Here is a 26,946-nt window from a genome sequence, read left to right as displayed (position 1 = left end):
ATTCTTAAAAGATTAGTTATTCTTAAATTATTGTCATTTATTTTGAAATGTCAGTGGACAGCTCCTTTCCAATACCACATGTGTAAAAAAATAAATTGATCAGAATAACCCTCCAAATGGTGGCATTTTTTTCCATTGTTATTTTTTAAAGTCCTAATGTTTGTCTATCCTGAGCAAGAAACTAAACATTTTAATTCTTCCAACAGAGTACCATAGTAAGTTTATAGCTGCTGTGCCTTAGACAACCTATATTTAGGGAAGGAAAATTCCTAATTCAATTTACAATGATGTCAAGAAACAACACATATCTGCAGGCAAAGATAAGAAAAACATTCAGGGGTACACCGTGATAGCTCCACTTAAATAAATAAACTTTTGGTACTAGTGATTAGGTACACAGGATTATTATATGTTTAATTGGCTAACGTGACAATTTGGAATTACTTCTAGTCACATTTAATTGGATTTGGAATCTCTGGAGAAAAGAAATAGAGAGGCCTAGCAAAACAGTCATAAAAGTAAACTGTTTTTCCAAAGGGTGCTAAGCAATGAATTAATATCAATTGCACAATAGTTTTTAATATCCTCTCAGCTTAATAAGACTAATTCAGTGGTTGTACATACTAGGTACGAAAACCAATTCAATTAAACACAGAAAGTGGGGGAGGGGAGTGTTTGTTGAATTGCAAATTTTTTTATTTTTACTTTTAAGAAGGCCAATTTAATCAGAGCTGAATAATCTTTAATTCAGGCAAAGTCTGAGATATGCTTAAATAGCTATACAATAGTTAGCTATGTATGCTATGCTAGGTTTGAAGGCATTTTAGAGTCCATAAAATATGTGTTGCTCTATAAATGCTCTGAAGCTTAATAAGGGGCAACCGAAACAATGCATTCCTTCATAGTCTTCAAGTATTCTTATACTGTACAAGCAGAAAAAACATCTGGAAGACAAATAGCTGGTTGCTTTTCTTCGAGTCTTAGTTTAGATTAAAAGAAAAACAATGGAAAATAAAAACAAACCTACTTTTCTACAGTCTAAAAGGTGCTTGGGCTTTGCTTAATATTAATCTAGTCAAATTTATTTATTACACAACCTTCTTCCTCAGTGTTTATATATACTACCTGTTACGGTTTTCCTTCTGCCCTATAAATTTGTGTTTTTGTCTTGTTTTGTTTTGTTTTTAATTTTCCTTATTCTTAGGAGTGCCATGATTGCTGACTACATGTTCTGGCTCTGTGGAGGAAGTGAACAGTGTATAAGCAAGCTCATCAAACTGTATTGGCAGGTAAAAAATGATGTCCCAACTATGGAGGAAGAGCCCTTCTCATTTTTAGAACCAAAATGAAGGATTGGTGCTTAAAAGATTGCTGGAAAAAGTAGCTCTGGCCCTATCAGTTAGAAGGACACTACTCAGTAGTAATGTATTTATAATGAAGTAGATTTTCTGTGACTGATTTTGAGGGCAAAAATCAAGGTTGTTAACCCTTGCCCCATACTTCAGTTTTACAGCCCAATATAAATTTTAGACATCCCAGGAACTATTTTCCCAAGCATGCTGCTATAATGACATGATCCTTTAAAATATGAACATTGTATTTTCACAGATTCTTCTTGACCTGTGACCTGTAAAAGCATACACTGGAAGTAATACCAATTACATAGTAAAAAAATGCAAAGATCGGTTGTATTTGTTGGGGCATATTTAGTGTTTAGAACACCTAACTAATAACAAACTACACATCTTTTTTCTCATTATTCAAAATGGCAGCAAGAAGTCATATCAAAGGTCAATTAGATCTCTATTCTTGAGATCATATTCTTGATCATACTTTCTTAGAATTATAAAGAGAATTTAGAATATGCTAGTTCAATCTCCTTCACAATACACAAATCTATTAATTTCCTGTCTGCTCTCAGCAAATTGTCAATAACCTTCTGCGGAAATAGATCCAAAATAAAGAGCACATTTAACTCCAAGAAATGACAACCAATTTGCTAATTATTAAACTGCCTTCTTCATGTAAAATAGATTTCTACTTTATCCAGTGGTTCCCAGTAGGGCAACATGGACCAAAAGGAAACCCATTTCCAAATGAAATTTTTTTCAAATATTTGAAAGTCAACTACAAAAGCCAAAACCCTCCTCTGTATCTTCTTTCCAGACTGTGTAGAGCCTTTTATTCCTCATAGTTCAAGATGATTTGATTTAATTTAATTTAATATGAACCTTCCAAACCAACTAGAATAAGATCTTATAAAACACAAATATGAAAGTGAGAAATAATCACCAATAGTCTTTTGATGCTGCCTGATTTTTCCCTTATTTTCACTATGTCTTGGCCCCCAGTTTTCTGTCTCTATATCATGTGTTATCTTTATTAGACAGTAAAGGATTAGGTTTATCATATAAAATGCTCAATAATTTATATGGTTCCAGCTAAATATTTGGAGCTCAGTTTACCAACTATAAAAAATAAAGGTTTATATTAGTCCTACTATATTTGAGATGTGTGATTACTTAAGGAAAAAAATGGCCTTCTAGTGAATAAAGTTTTAATCTCAAAAAAATTTAGTAATCTGCTGATAAGTTTAAAACTTTCCTAAGGGAATCTGGAACATGCAAAACAGTAGAAGTTACTTATAGTCATGTAATTAAATAGTTATAAAGAATTGCTAGATGTAAAAATATAAGCAAATAATATGAGCTATAGATACAATAAAGGAAGAAGAATTTTTATTAAAGGATTTCAGAAGCTCCTGGAAAGAAGTGGGAAAGGAGTGAATCTCAAGGATTAGATACACCATTCAGCAAGCTTGGCATATAATAGGTCTCAAATGAATGTTTGATTTAATTTATTCATTCGCTAAACAAATAACATTGAGTACTTACTGTGTTTTCTACATTGAACTAAGAAAAAATAGATCCATTGTTGGTGCAACTGGTTAAGATGTACTGTAAATAATTTTTTCCTGTTTCCTTTAGCTTTCAAAGAACACTAATATCCCCATTTTTTTACCTCAAAGTAGAAAAATAATCTCCACTTACCAATACATGCATGTTTGCTATGCAAAAAGGAGGAAAACAAATACGATTACTTAATTACTCTGTATTAATAAAAATAAGAAAAACATATTTCTCTTTGTATTTTCTTTTTCTCTTTATTTTTTAATTATTTCTTTAATCCCTATCACCTATTTAACCAACACCCTCACCCACCTCCCTTCTGGTAACCATCAGTTTATTCTCTATAGCTGAGTATGGTTTGCCTCTCTCTTTCTCTCTTTTTTTCCTCCTTTGCTAGTTTGTTTTGATTCTTGGATTCCACATATAAGTAAAATCATATGTGTTTATCTTTCTTTGAATGACTTATTTCACTCTTTATTATATTCTGTAGTTCCATCCATGTCATTGCAAATGACAAAGTCTTATTCTTTTTATGGCTGAATAATGTCCTATTGTGTACATGTACCATCTCTTCTTTATCCATTAATCAGTCAGTGGACACTTGGGCTGCTTGCATAATTTTGCTATTGTAGATAATGTTGCTATAAACATCAGGGTCCATGTATCCTTTAAGTCAGTATTTTTGTATTCTTTGGGTAGTAAATATCTAGTAGTGTGATTATTGGATCATAGCCTTATTTTATTTTTAATTTTTTGAGGAACCTCCATACTGTTATCTACAGTGGCTACACCAGTTTGCATTCCCACCAACAGTGCAAAAGGTTTCCCCTTTTTCCACATTCTTGCCCATACCTTTTGCTTCTTTTCTTGGGTTGTTGATTTTAGCTATTCCGACAGGTGTGAGGTGATAGCTCACTGTAGTTTTGATTTGCATTTTCCTGACAATAAGTGATGTTGAACATCTTTTAATATGCCTGTTGGCCATCTGTACGTCTTCTTTGGAAAAATGTCAATTCGTGTCTTCTGCCCATTTTTAATTGGATTATTCATTTTGGGGGTGTTGAGTTTTTCTTTTCCTCTTATAATTTGAAGCAACTTGGCATATTGGAAAAGAGCCCTTGTTTGGAAGTCAGATCTGATTCAGTCCAAGTTCTAAGACCAAATAGTTATTTAACCTAGGGCAAATTAGTTTCTAGAGGAACTTCAACTAGAAAATAAGAGATGACTAGCACAAAGTGTTTGAGAAGGTCTATTCTTGAAGATCATTTTAGCACTGAAATCTAATATTTTAAGCCTATCTAAAAATGTCACACATATTAAGATAAAAAGAAGTAACATAATTAGAAATTTCATCCTGCAGATAAATTCCGTAAACTAAACCCCTCAACATTAACACACCAAGCCCTTCTCACCAGTTACATACTTCCTTATGTGAGCCTGCCTCTCCCTGATCTTAATTTAAATGTGTCTATCTTCCTCCTTAGACTTTATTCTGTCCTAAATCAAAAGGGGCTTTTGGAGATTGCCAAACAGTGATGCTCCACCACCCAATCTACCATGGCAACTGAATTTAAGAATGTTGAATTTATGAATGCCCCCAAACATCACAGACTAGAAACTGTATCTGCATATACATTTATAGACATCCATGAAGGTTTAGACAGGAGGCTACTTTCACTACCTTTGTAAGTGATGAAGTTTCTGTATATCTTCCTTTCAATCACATAAAATACCTATCACTCTGGTTAGTTAGTCTTCTTAGAGATCTTAAATAAGAAATGGAAAATTGGGGTATGTAAAAATTTGAGATCCATTCTACACCTACTCTCACAAATTGTTGGTTCACAAATTTTTGGATACAAAAGAACAGACCTTTACTTTGGTGAGCTCAAGAACGCTTTTCAATTGTATTAGGAACAGTTTTCATATCATCAGTCCAGCAAGAAAAAAAGGCCTAAAGCTCTGCACTACATGACAGCTCACACTAGAATATATCACTCTGAATAAAAGTGTTTGCACATGTTATGCTATAATAGCATCACCTCTTCAGAGCTAGAGAGGGTTGGAAATAACTTGTCACAACTGTACTTGCATCATGCTTCTGAAACCTGATACCCAGTCTCCTATTATCAGCCACTTTCCTATTCTCAAATACCTTGAAACCCCATCACAATTCTGAGCTAATTAACAAAATGGAAAATTCCTGGTCATGCTGAAAATTAGCTATTTTGAAGCGGTGACCACTATGTATTTATACATTGCTCCTAAAGTAGTAATATTATTTCAAAAAGATTTTAACAGTAAACTGTAGTCCACCTCCTAAGCCCCCTGCCCCCTTAGATCCAGGGTTAGACTTACTAGCATCAAGAAACAAACACGACTTCCATTCCACTTTCCCTTTCCTGGTTTCCCACCTTCACTTTCAGCCATGCTGTCAGTGACATGGATTGTCTGGTATGTGGCTTTCTCTCCTACACTGTGAGGAACAGAGCCAACTCCAGTCTGCACTGCAAAATGGAGTGAGAAAAGGGGATAAGAGCTAATTTTGCTGCAGAAGTCCCACAAAACAAGTACAGAGGAGCCCAACTAAACAAGGGCAAGCTGCCTGATCAGCTCATTCTTCACCTTAATTATTCTTTTTTAAATCTCTTTCCTTCTTTTTTGAGTCACAAACCCCTTTGAGACTCTGATTCCATTTATGAGCATCCACCTAGAAACAATACTCATAAACATATACACAAAAAAACGTGCCTGCTGTGTATCTCATTACATTGGAACTCCCACACATAGAATATGGAGAATAACAGTTTTATCACTCTTTGGAAAAGGTTATGCAATTTTGCTGGAATAAGTTGAAATATATTTGACATCACATCAATATCGATGTTTCATTTTAATAACAATAAGAGATACAACCTTGATTCACAAAGTATCTAATAGTAAATGGAATCAGAGCGCCTGTAGCTCACAAGATCTCGTATGGATAGGCAGGCATCAACAATAACCAAAATTCATATTACATCATTTCCTTTGTCCTCAGGTCAATGAGATTATCTTTGTTAAGTCTATACCATCAAAGTTATCTATGTTAGCAATTTGTTTCAGTTTTAAAGCCATCTGAACAAAAAGTGACCCCCATAAGACATAAAGCCATTTGTCAAATGTCTGTTGATTTTTGTCCCTAAAAACTCTCAAGACTTTGTCAGTCTCTCCTCCAGTATTAGAAAATTTAAATTGTTATTTATAACAATATAACAGTCACCTCATTTAGAGTAGCAGCTTGACCAAAAAAAAAGAAAGAACGAAAGGAAAAAAAGCTCATAGTTTTTCAGCAGCATCTCTAATAGTAAATTCAGCATTTTAATCAAAAGACTTGCTTCACTGATGTGACTAAGATATCAGCCATTATAAAGCTAGTCCTGGAATGAACTTCTCACTATCAATCTGTTCTAAGAAGGAGTTTTCTTTTCTCTTAAAAATTTTTCAAGAATTAATCAAACTAAATCACTTCTAAATTTCTTCTCTGAACTGCCAACAAACTTCTCTATTAAGAAAGAGCCTCATGGTGTGTTCTTATATCTTGACAAAGATCTACTGAAAAGGCACTGATTTGAGCTCTTGGCTCTGAAGAAGTTGAAGACTTTCACAGCAATTGAAAGACCTCTTTTGGGGGTTGTTGGAGGGGCTGTTGACACCAACACGAGCCCCTGTAGAAAGCCTGACATGTGGAGCATCTTTCCTTAGTGAAGCAGCAAAGGCTGAGGCAGTGCCAACTTCACAGATCCTCCATCTGTGCAGAGAATACCAAGACTTCCCATCCAATTCAACTTGTACTTGGCATTGAATGTTCACCATCTTAAAGATATCAATGGCCTAAATGGTTTCCAAAGAGGGCTCACCAGCAAGAAATTTTTCTTTGGTGAAATTAGTCACTCTCAAAGGACAAAATCAGGAACTGGCTGCACTGAGATGCAAAAGATTTTCCCCAGCCATATGCTTGAGGAAGATAATGCACAGTCTGTGGGCTCTAAAGCCCTTCCATGGTGTTCAGGGGTTCAACAGAACAACAGGTTAAGTCCCTTGTGTACTCCTTCTCTTTTCAACAGCCCTTTTTCTTCTTGGTATTGGGCCTAACAGAAGACATTTATTGCTTCCAAAGCTCAAAGCCAAAAATAATACCCAGACTGTTTGTGTCATATAGTTCCTCCTTAAACTACACTATAGTCATTCAAGCTTGAAACATTTCCAATCCAGTATGTGCAGACTACTCTTAAATTAGTGGGTACTTTTCTTTTTTATTTTCAAATTATATTTGTCATTCATACTCATTCAGGAAATATTTATTGATCACTTACTAGTGACTCTATGGCACTACGTTATGTGTTAGAATTACAGCAGTGAACAAAATAGACCTTGTCCTGTCTTCAAGAAACTTATTCTAGCACAAAATATTTATTAACAAGAAAAACAGCCGTTACTTAACTTAGACATCATTCCTTCTTAATCTTTTCTTCCACAGTAATATCAAAGTGCATTGCATATAGCGATTCAATACACATTTATTAAATTCAGTTAACCAAACATACTATTTTACATGAAACTCAAACCAATAATGTCAAGAATATTTTGGAATAGTTTTTTATTTGTTATTTAAAAATTCTGTGCTTATATAAATTCATTAAGTATTTCTGTGTGGTGTGTATGTGTGTGTTTAAGTTCACAAATGTGTAAAACTTTGTGCTTTAGTTGAGTTTGGGATTTATCAGAGTATGTGGAGAAGGTTGCCAATTTCCAATAGTCCCTTTTGTCTCATTGGTTTCTGTGCTCATGGATGTCTCTATACACATCATAGCATCTTACTTATTAGCTTCTTCTTTCAAACATAGCAATCAAGACTGCAGTAAGCTAATGGGTTTCTCTGCCCTAACCGGAGAATGATACAGGATAACTTAACACTGACTGTTATTTAGTCCTTTATACCAATAATGGAGACTAACTTTTTCACTCCAGTTCTTTGTTTTTCCTCCCAATATTGCAAAATTATACCAATTTTAATCATTTACGTGATACAGATTTATTATATCTCAACCTCAAGAGTAAAAATAAAATCTTCAACATGAAATTTCAGGCAAAGTAAGGTCAAAGAACCAGAACTTTTTTATTATCCTTAACAAAACACCTACATATTCTGGAGAAGAAAAATGTGTTCTCTCTAAAGATTTGCTTCCATGTGAAAAATGTTTCCACAGAGAGGAACCAAATAAAAATGTCATATGAGCATTTCTCCTAATGGCCTTTGTTTATAGTCTATTTATTTATTTGGCCCCATCAGGCATGCAGTTTATAAAATATTTGGACAAAAGTATCTGAAAGTAACCCAAACTTTACTGTAACTAGTTTAGGTATAATTTAAGAAGCACCAAACTCACTCACCTAAAAATATTTTTCCTATCAACTGTCACGTGTCGCACTTAAATTCCCACCATTTGGCACTGAATATCTTGTCAACCCCACATCATATGCCAAAGAAATTTTATCTGTAAGTGCTTAGCTCATTAATGGGTGACTCAACACAATTGGGAAAATTATTTTGAGACTTCTTAGTACGTTTGGAAACATGAAAGCAGAATCCTGAAGGAACAGGATCAAAGGAAGGGTAAGCCCTGATAAAGAAAGGCGACAGAATGTTCTGAGTATAGGAAATGTAGGCTGGGCAGAAGAACTCTAGGAAGGCAATGGATATATGTGTTTAACTCAGAAATGAAAGAAAGCAAAAGAAAACAGACACCATAGAGCAGTAGAAAGAAGTCAGGTCTAAGATTCACAAGCTGTAACTTCTAGTTCTAATGCTAGAATCCTGTTTTGGAAAAGTCACTTCATTTCTATACTAGTTAGCCACTGCTACAATACTGCTATGTAATAAATCACTCCTAAACTCAGTGGCTTATCATAATAGTAAGCAGGTTGGCTTATCAGTCATGATTTGGCCAATCTAGGCTGGTCTTGGATGGACTTGGCAAGGCTTAGCTCCAAGCTGCAGAGAAACCCAAGAATGATCCATATGTCTCTCATTCTCCTTTGACCAATGGCTACCTGACATCTGTTCTTCTTATGGCAAAGTGCAGAATTATAAGAGAGAAATCAAAATTATATAAGCACATTTCAAGCCTCTGTTAGACCATGCTTGTTAACTTCACATCCCATTAGCCAAAGAAAGCCATATATAGTCAAGGCTCAGTGCAAGGGGTAAAATTCTTCTGTTCACTGCAATGCCATGACAAAGGCATGGATATGACACTTTTATAGAGAGGGGAAAAATTGAAACCAGCAACACAATGTGCTAGTTTACCACACCTGTTCTGAACTTTAGTTTCTGCTGCTGTATGATGACAAAGTCGGCTTAGGTCAGTGGTTCTCAGACACTGGTCTAGTTACCAACTGCATCAAAATCATTTGGGAAAATTTTTTAAATATTATATTCCCAGAGTTTGGTGAGGTTCTAAAAGCTGTCTTTATCCCTACCCCCCAACTAGGTGATTCTGATGCACAACCCTGAGCCTGGTCTTTAAGGCCATTTATAATTTTTTAAGTTCATGACCAGCTTAGTCTACCATAGAGTTTATTTAGCACTTTGCTAAATACAAAGTAAAAGTGTGAGAGTACCTGCACAGGAAGAAACCCTAAGCCCCAGATTCTCCCTCAGTCCCTCTATATAGAAGTCTTTAGTAAATGAGGCAGCCTGTACTTCCTCTTTTTAAAGGTTAACTGCTCTCCTCTTCTCACCATGATGTAACTCGGATTTTCCAGCCCACCTCCTATGCCCTAAGCAAATTCTTTGGCTGTCTCAGGATTCCCTCCTACATTCAGTTTTACATGTAGACAATAATGGGCATTGTAGTTGTTTTTAGTCACTTGCCTACAAAGAGATTTGTCCACTAAGCTAGGCAATATTAAGATTCTCATTTTATGAATCCTCATATTTTTCAGTTAGAAGACAGGCTCAAGAGGAAGTGTCCAAATTGAGATGAGAGGTAAAAGAGAGCTTCCTTTCCTGGGTCTTGGAAAAGATAAATGTAGAAATGAATTTCTCATCTAATTATTCATTCCTGTTTATATATTCTTTAATGATATGTTTCCATGGTTACCAGCGTTGTTAAATGCTGCCTGTGTTTCACTTTGCTTTGATGCTATTTGAGGTAGTATGCCGGTAGGAGAGTTTTACTTTTAAATGAAAGATGTAATTGAGGCATGTATTTGATCTAAGGTTGAGTGTTCCTGTGAAGAAGATAGTGACCGTGACATTTTCTGTTTGTATAGTTTAGTGTAGTTGTTCCACTGATGTTCTCTGAGTGTCCCAGGCATTAAGAAGGAAGGAAGGAAAGAAGGAAGGAAGGAAAGGAGGGGGGTAGGGAGAAAGAGAGGGAGGGGTTGAGGAAAGAATCTGAGCCATACACATACTGAATTCATGTGTACTTTTCAGTAGTTACATATATTTAGTGACATTGATTTGATCAGACTGTCAAGTAGGTGAGATTGCTTTTTACTTGCCTCATCCCTCTCATCTCCCCATGCTGTCCCTGTTCTTCACGCTACCTATACAAGCCTAGAGCCACAGCCTTCTTTCAAAAATGTGTCATATATTCAATTACCTCATCTCAGCATCAGTCTGCGTCAGAGTCCCACCTTGTCAGAGGCTGTCTGCTTTTGAAGTCCTAATTGCCACTGAGAAATACATGACTTTATCCCCTGCTAAAACAATGCCAGGCATCCAGAACATATAAGAATTTGGGGGCAGGGCCATGCAGGGGGACAGCATATGTCACATGTATATCAGTCCCCTATCTGCTAGTTGATAATTCAAGCTCATTAGAAAATAACAGCATCACATCAAACAAGAAAAGTAATCCTCAGCCACTCCTAAGAAATATTTACTTAGTATTCATCTTCAGAAATATGTATATATATGTATATATATATATATATATATATACATTTTTGAATGGTGTCTATTGTAGAAATATCAATAGATTATGGAGGAAACTCACACCATTTTAATAGCTTTTCCTTTTCTCTTTTTCCCTCTTTAAAAGGTTTTTGGATATCTGACAGTTCTTAGTGGAGAAAGAAGTAACCTCTAAATTTCTTTTCATTTTCTCTCATTTGAGAATGATACAGGTTTCATAGAGTTAAGGCAGTTCGGGCCTTCTTTTACTTGAACAAATTTAGGGATAGCAATTTGGTTCCCAAGAGTCCTGTGCTATTTTGCTGGGTTGTCATGAGGCTATTTTGTTTACTTAGAGACTTTGCCTTCCAGTTTAAATTTGAGAACATGTTGATTCTCTTTCTTCGATTTGCATCTAAGAATCAAAAATTGTTATGATCCAAACCAAATTTAGAGATTTTTATAGTTATCTTTTATATTTCCTGTAGATTTTTTATGGGTTATTGATTTACAAGCTTGCAGAGAAATTGAGGTCACTTTTTTTAGCAGTTGGAGATGCAGAATAACTATTCCATGAAATCACAAAATTTTTTAAGCTGTGTGCACCCAAGTATAAGATAATCTGTAAAGCTCATAGCTTTTAATGTTTTTATGTATATTCAACCATCTTTTTGATGGCATTGCACACCAATTAAAAATAATTTCTCCTCTTTTCTTGAATTCACATGATTCTATTTTTCTCACTAATTTTTGAAGACATATTGTACCTGTACTATAATTTCTAGCTGAATCATTTGCTTTTTCATTTATTTTTCATGTTTTCTAATCTCCCCTCTTCTAGATAATGAGGCCCCAGCATTTTAAATGCCTGTCTTCAACAAGTGGCATGATTTACTTTTTTTTTTTTTTAGGATTCTAAAGTAATGTTAAACTGACCTATTTCTATCCAAGACAGCAAAAGTGCTATTTTATATAATGCAGTCTAAACCAGGAGTCAACAGCTTATGAGGGACAACAACAACCCCCAGAAAACCTTGGGAGGGCTATTTCAAGCCCAAACCTAAATAGATGGAAAACACCATAATTAGCATGGCAAGTCTTCATTTTCTTTCTCCTTCACCTTTGGGGTTGGCCTGCTTTAGCATTCATGTACAAGACACAAATTAGAGCTAAAACTAGAGACTAGATACATACATAACTTGGAAGTATAGTGGCAGGTCTCTTAAAGATAGCACTTCATTTCATTTCATCTAATATCTCTTGAAGTTATAGTTTGCTGTTGTCATACTATGTGTATGTGTGTGTATAAGAAATGTTTGTATATATATTTGACAGGTCCATCACACTTTTCACAGATGCAATTATGCCACGTCTGAGACCTCTTGATGATGAAAAGTTGCATATATAAGATACCGGCCCCATAGTAGCATCTTCCTGCAATCTCTTACCTCCTGAAAAATAAAAGTCCTCGAGGAGGGAGTGACAGCCTGAAAGAGATTAATTGCAGACAAATGAGAGAAATAAGGAAAAAGAAGAGCTGTCTGGTTGCTGAGGCAAAGCTGAAATTTGATAGAAAAAAGAAATTATGGGGCTGTAGGAGTATACCAAAGACAAACTTTGAGTAATAGACTATAGGACTATAAAGACATTTTTTGACATAGCACACAGTCCCTTTTACTGGATCCCCAGGTAAACCATCATCCCTCCTTGGTTCTGCATACCATCAGGGCCATGGAGCTTCCAAAATGAATAGTTCCCTCATTGGAAGGCTCTATTAGAACATTTTTCCTACTGCTAAGGATTTCACTTCTGCCCTCCAAAGCTTTTTGGAAACTATAAACCTAATTTGTGAGACTGCACACCATAAATGGATCAGAGCTAGAGGCTCTGACTGAGACAGAAGTGACTTGAATCCCAGCTCCGTCACAAAGTAACAATGCGAACTACTGCATATTGTATCATATAAAGACTGAGTTTTCCTCATCTTTAAAACGACATAATGCCTGTTTTCCAGTGTTGCCCTAACAAGTAATGAGAATAATATATCTACAGTACTTAGCCAATACCCAGAAACCCTCACTTAATTGATAAATGAGTGTTACAGATTTATCAGTGAATTAAATAACATCTACAACAGTAGGTTGCTCTCTGATGACAGAAAGTTAGTCCCTGTAACTTACGTCTTGTCTCTAAATCAAACATACTTGGTTTCTTTCAACTTCCCCAAAATACAGTCTTTCAAGGGCATCTTAGACTTTTCCACTCAAAGGCATCTTGTGTAGTAGCCTAAGAGATAAAATAAATGCTTGGTGGAAAAAACAGTACACATCTAAGAACCAGGTTGCTAGATTCTTGTCCCAACTCTGCCATTAATCAGCTTTGAGCACCAGCAAGCCCAATCTAAAACTACCAGTCACGAAATACAATCAGAAAACAATATACAGTTAGGGAAAGGACTATCTACCTTCATATAATTAAACTAAGTATAGAGAAGAAATGCACAATGACAAAAAAGGGTCCCAAACTGTGTTGACATTTACCACTGAACACAGAGGCTAAAGCCCATTTGTAATACCCATTTTTACTTATGAAATAATTACAGGTAATGTAGCTATTTATTCCTGTGATACCTTCTGGTGATTCATTGTAAGTCATCAAGAATAAAAGCTCTGTGGCATCCTAAAGAGTCTGGAGGCTGCTGAAACCCACACTTGTAACTCTTGAGTTTCTATCAGCTGGTATTTCTCTAATGTGCAAGCAGAAAATTATTCAAGGTCTTTAGAACAAGAATGTACTTTAAATTCTATTTATAAATTATATGTGCTTTGTCATTAAATAAGCTAGACCAACCCAAGCACATTATTATTTAAGTTGCCTTATCAAGAAGACTTTCATTTAATTTTTGTAAATGTTTCTCTTTGAGACAGGCATGCTTATTGATAGCATTCCTTAAGTCAAATGAGGGGCTGGTGGGCAAAACAGTCTTATTGTGGCCAGTGGGAGTGAAGGAGGAATATTCTGTTTTGTGCTAGAGTTATGATTATGAAGAAGATCTTGGCCCACTTCTGGTTTGCTGTGGTCTATTTGTATCTCTGTTAGAGTTAGAGTCAAGTTCTTACTGTCTTTGAAAACAGGAATAAGATAGTCATGGAAAAAGAGAAAAGAAAGTAAAATTTGATCTTATACTTCTAGGAATTTGCAGTCTAACTAGGAGGATGAAAAGTCACTGAGTAGAAGAGAAAGCAATGGTTTAGGAGAGACTTGCACTCTTGCCTGCTTCCTTCTCTCATTTTGTGTGATCTGAGTTAAGTCATCAGAACTTAGCAAGTCTAAGTTTCCTTGGTTATGAAGTTGAGTGATTTAAAAATAATATCTTAGATTCCTTTAATCTCTTTAGTTCTATGCTAAAGGGATGTAGAAATAAAATTTTGTTACCAAATACGATTAAAAATTAATACAGATTAAATTTTAGGCATTAAATACTGAAGTAATTCAACTACTGAAAGCATCATATATAATCAAAACCTTAACTCTAATCCTAACCAGACTGGATAGTAGATAGCAGTGTATACACACAACCACCCCCCAACACACACAATAGATATATGGATATATATGCATATATATGTGTGTATATGGTAAAATTCTAGAGCATTCACATATAATGCAAAACTAAAGTAAAATTAAATGCCTTAGAACTTGGCAATTTTTAAACAGGATGGATTGCAAAGTAGAGAATTCATAACAGCTATATAAAAATTTGCTTACCTTGGTACAAGTAACCTGTTCATACAACCTTTGGTCATTTCCACATACTGCAAATAAAAATTTAAATATCTTGATTTAAACTGCACAAAGACATAACTTTCACATCACTGGACTGATAAATGTAATGGCAAAGCTGCCAAATATTCTCTTATATTAGAAAATACAGAACTCATAGTGAAGGTTGTTTAATAAAAGAACACCCATAAATCCAAGGTAATATTTCAGCATTAAAATGTTGATCATCAAGGCAGTGGCAAACAATCAATTATTCCACATTTTATTCTGACATACCATTATATTAATAAAGTTATTATGAAAATGTCAATCTTGTCTATTGCATAAGTGATACTGTGAATAGGTTTATGGGGAAATCTCAAGGTAAGACATTTTGCTCTTTAGGTAAATTTGCTCTTTAAGCTAATTGTAAATTTCAAGAAAATTGGAATGTTTCAAATTGAACCCATATATATTCAAAGGATTGAATTTGAAAATTATTGTCACAAATATATTCTTTTTCCATTTTCTAAAAAATTCTAGTCATCATTCAAAATTACTTCATTATTAACGTAATAGCAAAGAACCATATTAGCCACTAAAGACTAAAGATTCCCATCTCAATTATTTATAGCTTGCAAGTAGAGCCCTGCTTCCCGTGTGTTTAATGCTAACTCTGAAAATAATATAATCATAATAGTCATTCACTAGTAATACCTACTTAGATGGGCTTTATGAGGATTAAAGGAAATAGGATATAAAAAAGCATCTCTCACACTATAAATGAAGTAATGTTATCTCTTAAAATACCATATTTTTGTCTACATTTTAAATAATACATAAAGCTTAGTAGAAAAAAACAGATTATGAAAGACATTCAAATTTTCTTTTATTATTGTTTGTGAATTAGGATAGACTAACTGCTACAACATTTCCGTAATTTAAAACGATAAAGTCATTTTTTCACGCATGCTGTAGTTCAGTATGAGTGTTCCTGATTGGTTCTCCTAAAATCAGCAATAGTGAGAACCCATAGTTCCTCTACCATGTAGTTTCATCTTCCTCCACGTCCTGAGAGTCCTCTCTCTTTAGGAAGCTGATAAGGAAAATGGAGGATCATATGAGGCAGAGTTTTATGGGCCAGGCCTAGAAAGAGTATCATTCCCACTTAGGTTCCACTGATCCACACAGAGCCACATGGCTACACTTAACTGCAAAGAGGTCTGGAAAATGCCAGCTCTGTGCCCAGGACACATATACATATAGATGTGCTAAAATTCTATAGCACTCACATATATTGCAAAACTAAAGTAAATTAAATAATTTAGAATTTAAATTGATGTTTATTATGACTGTTTTTAAACAGGAGAGTAAAACCCAGGAGGTAAAACAGTAATTTTTGAAGAGAAAGTGAAATATCATATTTGAAACCCTAATTCTAAATTCTATAAAATTAAAAAGCTGTTCGTCCTGAGAAAAGTTACTTAAGCCCCTTCAAGTCACTTAATTCATCTTCAATTCAGTGAACTGGGCTGGAAAATTCCCAAGGTTCCTTCCAGATACAATCTTATAAGTAAAGCAATTTATTGCAATTATGGTCAACCCTGATGTTGGAAGCATTAAAGGAAAAATTTGATAATAATATATAATAATTTGATCACATTTTCTAATTAGAACTAACAATATTTCTGTTACTAAACAACTATCACTGGACACATAGTTAAAAGATTGCAGTTTGTCTGAATCCTCCAGCAAAAAAAAATTGGGGAAAAATTTTCATAATCCCTTCATCCTGAAATGTTTGTTGTTTATAGTTTCTGCCAGATTTATCCTAGGTACCCTGAGTGCTTTTAAAAATTTACCAGGGGGGCACCTGGGTGGCTCAGTGGGTTAAAGCCTCTGCCTTCGGCTCGGGTCGTGATCCCAGGGTCCTGGGATCGAGCCCCATGTCGGGCTCTCTGCTCAGCGGGGAGCCTGCTTCCCTTCCTCTCTCTGTCTGCCTCTCTGTCTACTTGTAATCTCTGTCTGTCAAATAAATAAATAAAATCTTTAAAAAAAAAAAATTTACCAGGGAGTAGCAACCTTCTTGGATTTAGAAGAGGGAGCAAATTTTGTTTCTTTTTTTCTAAGTCATCCTTTCCCTCTAATTTGATGATTTTTTCCTTTACTCTTGATGGAGTATCTCTCTTTCCCTCTCTCCCCCATCATGTCCCTTGTTACAAAATTATCTTGGGCAAATTGATTTCTGAGGTAATAAATGGCTCTTTTTGTTTAGCTAAAGAACAAGGAGAAATTATTATAAGTTACTGTTTGTAGAGGAAATGAGCTGCTCGCATTCATTCTTGGTTTATGTAACTATAAGCTTTAAAACTTGATAAATGTAAGGCCAACAATAGAGAGTTAATAGAAGTCCCAAATGTAAACACCTAATTTCAAAGCTTTCTTTATATGTAGCAACAGAGAAAGCATAATTAACAACAATGTAAACTTACCAATAGAACATGTGGACTGACTGTTTTCCCTATTCTATGTACACATGTAACATGTATTGACACAGAGAAACTCACACATTGAGAAAGAATAACTCAGTTGCAGAAAATTTTTGTCAAATTAAAAAGTATCATTTGAAATCTACCTTTACTTTTAGTACAGCTTACTTTTTTTAAGTTTTTATTTACATCCCAGTAAGTTCACATAGAATTCAGTATTAGTTCAAGTGTACTATAAAGTGATCTAACAATTCCATCATTACCCAGTGCTCATCACAACAAGTGCAGTCTTTAATCCCCATCACTATTTAACCCATCCATCCCATCTACCTCCCTTCTGGGAACCATCAGTTTGTTCTCTATAGTTAGGAGTCTGTTTCTTGCTTTTCCTTTCTCTTTCTTGTTCTTTTTTTTTTTTCCTTTGCTAGTTTGTTTTGTTTCTTAAATTCCACATAAGAGTGAATTGTTTTTCTCTTATTTCCGCTTAGCATAATACTCTCTAGCTCCATCCATGTTAATGGAAATGGCAAGATAACATTCTTCTTTATGGTGGAATAACATTCCATTGTATACCACCTCTTCTTGATCCATTCATCTGTCAGTGGACACTTGGGCTGCTTCCATAATTTGGCTATTACTGATAATGCTGCTATAAATATCAGGGTGCATGTGTCCCTTTGAATCAGTATTTTTTATTCTTTGCATAATTACCTAATAGGGTGATTGCTGGATTGTAGGATGGTTCTATTTTTAATTTTTTGAGGAATCTCCATACTATTTTCCATAATGGTTGCACCAGTTTGCATTCCCACCAGCAGCACAAGAAGGTTCCACTTGCTCCATGTCCTCACCAATGCTTATTGTTTCTTGTGTTGTTGATTTCAGATGCTGATTTCATTCTGACAGTTGTGAGGTATATCTCATTGTAGTTTTGATTTGCACTTCCCTGATGATGAGTGATGTTGAGCATCTTTTCATGTGTCTGTTGGTCATCTATATGTCTTCTTTGTAGAACTGCCTATTCATGTCTTTTTCCCATTTTTAATTGGATTATTTGGTTTTTGTGTATTGAGTTGTATTGATTCTTTATATATTTTAGATACTAACCCTTTACCAGATATGTCATTTGCAAATATCTTCTCCCATTCCATAGGTTGCCTTTAAGTTTTGTTGATTGTTTCCTTCACTGTACAGAAGCTTTTTATCTTGATGAAGTCCCAATCATTGATTTTTGCTTTTGTTTCCCTTGCCTCAGGAGACCTATCTAGAAGCTGTTCTATAGCCCATGTCAGAAAGATTAATACCCGTGCCCTCTAGAAGGAGCTTTATGTTTTCAGTTCTCACATTTAGGTCTTTAATCCATGTTGAGTTTATTTTTGTGTATGGGGTAAGAAAGTGATCCAGTTTTGTTTTGTTGCCGTCCAGTTTTCTCAACACCATTTGTTGAAGAAATTATCTTTTTCCCATTTGGATATTCTTTCCTCCTTTGTCAAAGATTAATCAACCATATAACTATAGTTGCATATCTGGGTTTTCTGTCTTATTCCACTGATCTATGTGTCTATTTTTATGCAAGTACCATACAGTTTTAGTTACTACCACTTTGCAATATAACTTGAAATCTGGACTGTGATACCTCCAGTTCTGTTTTTCTTTTCCAAGATTGCTTTGGCTATTTGAGTTCTTTTATGGTTCCACAGAAATTTTCTTTGGTCTATGTGTGTGAAGAATGCCATTGATATTTTGATAGGAATTGTATTAAATAAGTAGATTGCTTTGGGAATTATAGACATTTTAACAATATTTATTCCTCTAATCCATAAGCATGGAATATCTTTCCATTTCTTTGTGCCATCTTTAATTTCTCTCGTCAGTGTCTTATTGTTTTTAGAGTACAGGTCTTTGACCTCTTTGGTTAGGTTTATTCCCTGGTATCTTATTATTTTTGGTGTAATTGTAAATGGTCTTGATTTCTTAGTTTCTCTTTCTGCTGCTTCATTATTAGTGTGTAGAAATGCAACAGATTTCTTAGTATAGCTTTTTACAAACTGCAATTCCTCTGTTTATGTTCAAATCAAGGAAAATCTTTCAGTGATAATAAAAAATAGATTTTAATAGCTATGATTATTACAAAATATTCTAGTGTTTAAAATTCCCTAAGTATAATTTTTCAATTTGCAGATATTAAATTCTTCATGAAAAACAAGTCAACCCTATGTTACTAAATTATTACCATCAAGGAAAAAAAAAAAACAATATTTTGGTGTCTACCCAAACAGTCAAAAATTCTCTTTATTTTAGTAAAGCTAATTTTTTTCTAGTTATTTCATCGAGTCATTCAATAATGCAGCAGAAATTTTACTTCTATATTTATAAATGCTATATATATAGACATACCTATACATATAATATGTACTCTATTCCTTTACAAGAACAAAGAGAGAAGGTTCAGCACCTCAAGATTGTCTATCTGTAGAAGAACAAGAAACATTAGTACATTAAAACACAACAAGGATCTGTCAGGATCGGGTGAAAGAGTAATCTGTATTCTCATTCTATTCTACGTTACAGTATTTTTCTTTGGGGTTATAATGATGGTCTTTGAGAAAATATCTCTATGGAGAATTCAGTTCTTATTCTTACATACACACTTATGCCCACTCACTCACTTCCTTACCCATCTTCAACATGGAGGGCAGAAGCCACAAGAAAGATCCCGTTTCTACTGGCTCTGATTAGGGAGAAAGGGAAACCATGCTCCAGCACATACTCTCCTACTGAGTGGAGAGCCCTGTGAAACCCTAAATACAAAGCACTGAGCATCAAGCTAAGAGTACAGTGCCTTAAATGAACAGATCAAGCTGCCACACACTTCTGCCACTTGCAAAAAAGCTAGTACAGGCTCTTGGGCAGGAGTCTTAGTGTCACTGCTGTGCGATGGCTTAGCAAAGTTACCCTGCCAGCAGTCACTTAAGCTGCCAGCAGTTGGAAAAGAGAGTGTTTTCTTCTATTCTGGCCTAACTATTAATATCTCTCTGGAAACAAACCAAAGGATTAAATAATTTCATTAATGTTTTTTGATCCAGAATTTAAGGCAAAACACCCTCCATTATTTAGAGAGAGTGTCAGAAAAGCTATTTGAGAGTTCAGAAGTATTATAAACTGAATTGTGTCTGCCCAAAATTCATTTGCTGAAGACCTAGGGTGCTATAGATTGTAATTGTATTGCAAATAGGGTATTTAAAGTGGTAATTAAGTTCAAATAAGGTCTTTAGGTGGGTCTTAATCCAGTACTACTGATGAGGAGGAGATTACAATACAAAAATACACAGAGGGGAAAAACAACAACAATGTAAAGACACAAGGAGAAGCTACAGAGCCATCTACAAGCCCAGGAGAGAGACCTAAGAAGAAATCAGCCTTGCATATAAACACCTGATCTCGGACTTCTAGCCTCTGGAACTATGAGAAAATAAATTTCCATCCTTTAAGGCACCCAGTCTGTGATACTTCATTATAGCAACTCTACAAGCTAATATAGGAACAGTTTGCAAAAGGTAGAAAAGTCAGATTGTGACCTTCAGAGTGTGAGGCCTGAAAGAGCTTCCCTCTTCAGCATATCCTCCACACTCATCTAGGTATGACTACTTACATTTTTGGTCTGGACAGGCCATCCCCTGTTTGGTTCCAGGAGTGAACATACTAAAGCCCCAAACTGGAAAAATTATTCTCCTACTTAGTATAAAGGATCTTTATTTTTGCTGGAGGACCTACTTAGTATAAGGGATCTTTATTTTTGCTGGAGGACCATGGTGCCTAAACACCATGTTTAAGTTCTCAATCCACATCTCTGAATTCCAGACCTTGTTAGCCTTCCAAAGCTGGCAACCAGGCCTCTGCATCCAGGTCCTGTGGCACGTTCGTAATCCATTGCTATCTCCACTGAGTGCTGGCTCTGGGTTTGGAATCAAGAGTTCTATTCTTTGTTCCCCTGCCAGTTCCTCAAACCTGGAAAGGGCAATATTGTAGGCAATTTAAGTTCTTTCATTCAGCCATTCAGAAATTTGCCTCACAACAACTTTAAAATGTAAATTAGAAAGTTTACATAATTTTCTAATGAAAGTCTCAGAGAAAGAAGGACACTTTGTATCCAGAAAATGCTTACAAAGCTGCACTTTTACATTATATAGATGATCAGAAGAGGCCATTTGACATCACTGAGAAATGGATTAGGCAGTGAACAAGTTAAATTAGGTTACTCGGTTTAAAATCGTCTTCTTATTGCTCTTAATATCAATCAGAAACTTGTTTACAAAACGCTAATGCTGGTGGGGCACCTGGGTGGCTCAGTGGGTTAAGCTGCTGCCTTCAGCTCAGGTCATGATCTCAGGGTCCTAGGATCGAGTCCCGCATCAGGCTCTCTGCTCAGCGCTCCCGCTGAGCAGAGAGCCTGCTTCCCCTTATCTCTCTCTGCCTGCCTCTCTGCCTACTTGTGATCTCTCTCTGTCAAAAAAAAAAAAAAAAAATCTCATTAAAAAAAAACAAAAACGCTAATGCTGGTAATAATATAAATTGCTGTTTGTTAAATGGTTTTTCTTGTGTTGGACAGTTCAAATCTATTATTTTTCCTTAGGGTTATTGGCACTCTTAATAGTCACTGAAAAAAATATTCCTATAAATAAATATGCATTTTTATAATATGCCTTTATGCTATTTTCAGAAAAATGAAATAACTATGGAAATTTCTGCTTTTTTTTTTCAATGTTTAAGCCTCATTAGAAGGAAAAGTAAGAAAGGAGTAAATTCCTTTTAAAACTCCACAGAACTTTCTTTCTGGTCTGTTTCAAACAGTAATGGACCTAGTTAAAACAGGAAGCTCAGGATGATGGCAGGCTTTATCAAGAAAGGTACATGAGCAAAGAAAATTTTAAAAAATTCTTAAATAGCCAAATCCATCTCAAGGGGCTCTTGTGATCTGGAGGGAAGGGAAGCTTTAATGGGAGGAAGTTGAGAAGTTTTTTCTTATTCCAAAGGCTTTCCCCTGCATTGGAAGAAGGAGGGGAAAAAAAAAATGTGTAGTTTGTTGTGTTATTTATAGAAAATACTTAGTTCTAGATATTTCAATTGGTTTTTTTAAAGTACAAATTGCTCATCAATGTCTGTTCAAGAGTAAGATAATTATTTTTAAAAAGTAGGATAATTATGTTAGACTTAAGAATTTGATTTTTAAAATCAAGTGAAAGATAACACCTTGGAAACTAGAATTTTTATTTTTATCTTAAAGCATGCTCTGTGTAGAGGTGCCTGTTTACAAACTTTCCTCATTTAATTGGTTTTCTTAATATGAAATAGTATTTCCAGAACTAATTAAAATTTTATTCTAATGAATATTCAGGACCAAAATATGTTATCTTTGCAGTACAGTATATAGATTTTTAAATCATCCATAAAGGTAATTATATTTCTTTACATTCGTAAAGAGTCATATATTGTTATTGATGCCAAATGTGTTGTTTGCTTCCTCTCAGGCCATGATTGAAGAAGCCATCACCAGAGCAGAATCTTTCTCAGTTATGTATACACCATTTGCAACAAAAATCAGAGCTGATAAAATAGAGAAAGTAAGAGAGGTTTTCACAAAAACTCATCCTGCATATGTGGAATATATCTATACAGGTAATATTCAAGAATCAGCTGATATTTTATTTCTATTAAAACAAATACAGGGCCATTTCTGATTTATTTGTTTATTATTCTAGTTTTAGGAGTACATTGTTGGTTTTTTTTTTTTCATTTTAGTGTATTTTTTCATCATTGTAAGTGTACTTTTTAATCCCCATCACCTATTTCCCCCATATTCCGCTTCCCACCTTCCCTCTGGTAACCATCACTTTGTTCTCCATAATTAAAACTCTGTTTCATTGCTTGCTTCTCTTTTTTTTCCTTTGTTCATTTGTTTCTTAAATTACACACAGGAATGAAATCATATGGAATTTTTCTTTCTCTGACTGACTTATTTTGCTTAACATTAAACTCTCTAGCTCTACCCAGGTTGTTGCAAATGGCAAGATTTCATTCTTTTTTATAGCTGAAATATATATTATATATATATATGATCACTTCTTTATCCATTCATCTGTCAGTGGACACTTGGGCTGCTTCATAGTTTGGCTATTGTAAATAATGCTGCAATAAACATTGGGATGCATGTATCCCTTGACTTCGTGCTTTTGTATTCTTTGGGTAAATACCCAGTAGTGTTATTCCTGGATTATAAGGTGATTCTATTTTTAATTTCTGAGGCGCCTACATACTATTTTCCACAATGGTTGCACCGGTTTGCATTCCCACCAACAGTGCAAGAGGGTTCTACTTTTCAACACTTATTGTTTCTTGTATTCTTGATTTCAGCCATTCTGACAGGAGTGAGGTGATATCTTATTGTGGTTTTGATTTGCATTTCCCTGATGATGAGTGATGTTGAGTATCTTTTCATGTGTCTGTTGGTCATCTATATGTCTTCTTTGTAGAACTGCCTATTCATGTCTTTTTCCCATTTTTAATTGGATTATTTGGTTTTTGTGTATTGAGTTGTATTGATTCTTTATATATTTTAGATACTAACCCTTTACCAGATATGTCATTTGCAAATATCTTCTCCCATTCCATAGGTTGCCTTTAAGTTTTGTTGATTGTTTCCTTCACTGTACAGAAGCTTTTTATCTTGATGAAGTCCCAATCATTGATTTTTGCTTTTGTTTCCCTTGCCTCAGGAGACCTATCTAGAAGCTGTTCTATAGCCCATGTCAGAAAGATTAATACCCGTGCCCTCTAGAAGGAGCTTTATGTTTTCAGTTCTCACATTTAGGTCTTTAATCCATGTTGAGTTTATTTTTGTGTATGGGGTAAGAAAGTGATCCAGTTTTGTTTTGTTGCCGTCCAGTTTTCTCAACACCATTTGTTGAAGAAATTATCTTTTTCCCATTTGGATATTCTTTCCTCCTTTGTCAAAGATTAATCAACCATATAACTATAGTTGCATATCTGGGTTTTCTGTCTTATTCCACTGATCTATGTGTCTATTTTTATGCAAGTACCATACAGTTTTAGTTACTACCACTTTGCAATATAACTTGAAATCTGGACTGTGATACCTCCAGTTCTGTTTTTCTTTTCCAAGATTGCTTTGGCTATTTGAGTTCTTTTATGATTCCATACGAATTTTAGAATTGTTTAGGAATACATTCTTTTAATCTGATGAATTAAAATGGGAAGTTATTTTAAGGTTTAAAGTAGAACTAGTCCTCTAGGTCTAGCACAATATTCCTTATGTATGATGTTTCTATACTTTAAGAGAAGAGGTAGAGACACCTGCATGGTTCAGTCCGTTGAGCATCCAACTCTTGATTTCAGCTCAGGTCATGCACTCAGGGTCCTTGGGTGGACCCCCACAATGGGTTCCAGACTCAGCATAGAGTATGCTTGAGATTCTCTCTCCATCTCCCTATTCCCCTTCCCCACTCACGCACTCTTTTTCTCTCTAAAACAAATAAAAATTAATCTTTTCAAAAATAAGTAAAAGGAGAGGTAAATTCTAGAAACTCTAATATTTTTATTTTTTTAATTTTTTAATTTATTAATACATTAATAAATTAATATTTATTTAATTTATTTATTTATTTTATAGAGGGAGAGTGCAGGGAGAAGGGTGGAAGGAGAGGGAGAGAAGCAGATTCCCTGCTGAGCGGGAAGCCTGATGCAGGGCTAACTCTCACAACCCTGAGATTATGACCTGAGATGAAATCAAGAGTTAGATTCTTAACTGACTGAGCTAACCAGGAACTCCATAAACTCTAAATTTTTTTAAAATGAAGGAATAACCTGTAGTAAAACACTACCTTTCCCCATATTCCTCATCAGTAAACTAGAGAATTATAGTATTTTCCAGAAGATGAAATTTTTCCAATGCTTCCTTTTTCTACTTTCCTTCTTCCATCTATCTCACACTTCAAACTTCCCTCTTTCCTTATGTTCTTGGATCATTGATATCCAAATGAGATCTGGTTGCTCAAGTATACATAGAGGACACAACACTGACATTCTCCCTTTTCCCTCTTTTTGTCTTTGGAAGACACTGGCTTTTATTCATTCATTCAAAAAATCATTTTTAATATCTACTATGTGCAAACCATTATTCTGAATTAAGACAAAGACAAAGCCACTCAATGACTACCATGGTAAAGAAAATCTCTAAATGCGCATACCTATCTTCCCATTAAGAGTCCTTCATTCCTCATTTTCATGGTTTTGAGACCAAGTCACTGGTTTGTATGATTAATAATGTACTCTGTTAGTGATCGCTTTTAAAGTGCCAGGTATTATGGAGTAAGATGATTCTCATTTTGAAACAAAAGAACAGCAACCAGAGAAAACAAATAGCTTTTCCAAAGATGCATAGCAAATTAGTGGTGGCAGGCCTTGGATTTGAACCCATGTCCTTGCTATTGAGCTGTACCATTTCCATCTGATAAGAGCAGAGGTGTGACAGAAGTATTAAATTTAGGTCTTATATAGCCCTTATTTTTCACACTCTTTAGAGGAAACGTATTACATAAACATAAATAGTGATGATTGAATACTGAATCTCTAAAGAACAATGAGAATTTAAAGGCGAGGTAAGGGAAGAGAAGAAACTATAGTGTATGCTATAATGACCACTGATGCTGATTTACTCTGAACATTTTGTAAGGAAGTGGATAAGAATGTTTCAGAACTCACATTTTTTGCTAATTGTTATAAAGCATTTATTATTTGTTATGGATATATTAAGAGTTTTTTGGGGAGTAGCCTTAATAGCAAACAAGAGTCATGTCTATCTAGTGTCATGGAAAATGAATTAGATTCAGCTATTTCCATATCTATTCTAGGATCCATTGATAATGACGAGAAATTCATTGAGGATATCACCTGTTTGATAATTCTACTGGTAGAATGAGTTTAGTTATATTTAACTTACTTTACAGAGAAATCATGAAGATTAATTAATATTTTGGAAGCACTGTTGCCACTCAGAGTTTAAAAACAATAATAACTTTAATGAGCCAGATTCATGTTTCATGTAACTCTATCAAACCTGTTATCAAGATGAATTGTGATCTATTGGCAAGACGATTCATGCTAAAGGATCTTATATGTTGGAAAAGAAGATAATAATAAGTTACTAATGATTGTTTCTATTATTTTATAATTACTAATTGCTGGAGTATGACAGAGCTATATAAGGAAACTAGAGAGGAAAGACACAGCTTCTGGAGGGAAAAGCGGAGGTAGAGAAGATAGTCTAGAATTTAAATTTCATTGGGATTGGTTAGGTGCTTCCCCTGTAGAACCTGTACTTTAGGTGACCAATGCTATTGCACTGATGACATTACTTGACTGTACAAATCAGGGAAGGATCTTCCCCAAAGTCATTGTTGTAATGGTAGTGAAACCACTGTTATTAACTGTATGTGTACAGTCTGTGGTCTGGCTTCTTTTTCCCCATGCAATTTTAATGTGAGTGAGGACCTAAAACATAGGAAAAGGGAACATCAAATGTTATCTTTAGCATCTGTATCTCTCTTATAGGTGGTACCAAGAGATTAGGGCAGGCAGTAGCTAGATAGTGAGTCACACAAAGAGAATAGTTATTTTATTTTGTTGACACTTCCCCAAAACCAGGATTTTCCTTTTTTCTGTCTCGTAGATAGAATTTAAGAAACTTCTATTCTGCCAAAAATTTATTCATTTATTTATTTCAACAAATAGGCACATAGCAAAGCAGATGTGTGCAAACAGACATTTT

General features: G+C 34.8%; 1 protein-coding gene across 1 annotated transcript in view; it reads left to right on the top strand.

The window, feature by feature from the left end:
* The window catches only part of SPATA16 (spermatogenesis associated 16), a 229,842-nt gene that overhangs the window by 140,739 nt on the left and 62,157 nt on the right, over positions 1–26,946 (top strand). The window contains exons 4-5 of the mRNA XM_044255113.1: positions 1,205–1,289; positions 22,631–22,778. Of these exons, the coding sequence (XP_044111048.1) occupies positions 1,205–1,289; positions 22,631–22,778 (233 nt within the window). The remainder of the gene's footprint in view (positions 1–1,204; positions 1,290–22,630; positions 22,779–26,946) is intronic.

The sequence above is a fragment of the Neovison vison genome, chromosome 6, assembly GCF_020171115.1.
Source record: "Neovison vison isolate M4711 chromosome 6, ASM_NN_V1, whole genome shotgun sequence".
In the NCBI taxonomy this organism is placed as follows: Eukaryota; Metazoa; Chordata; class Mammalia; order Carnivora; family Mustelidae; genus Neogale; species Neogale vison.
Note: the sequence above shows the minus strand (reverse complement) of the source record. Positions and strands in the feature narration are given on the sequence as shown.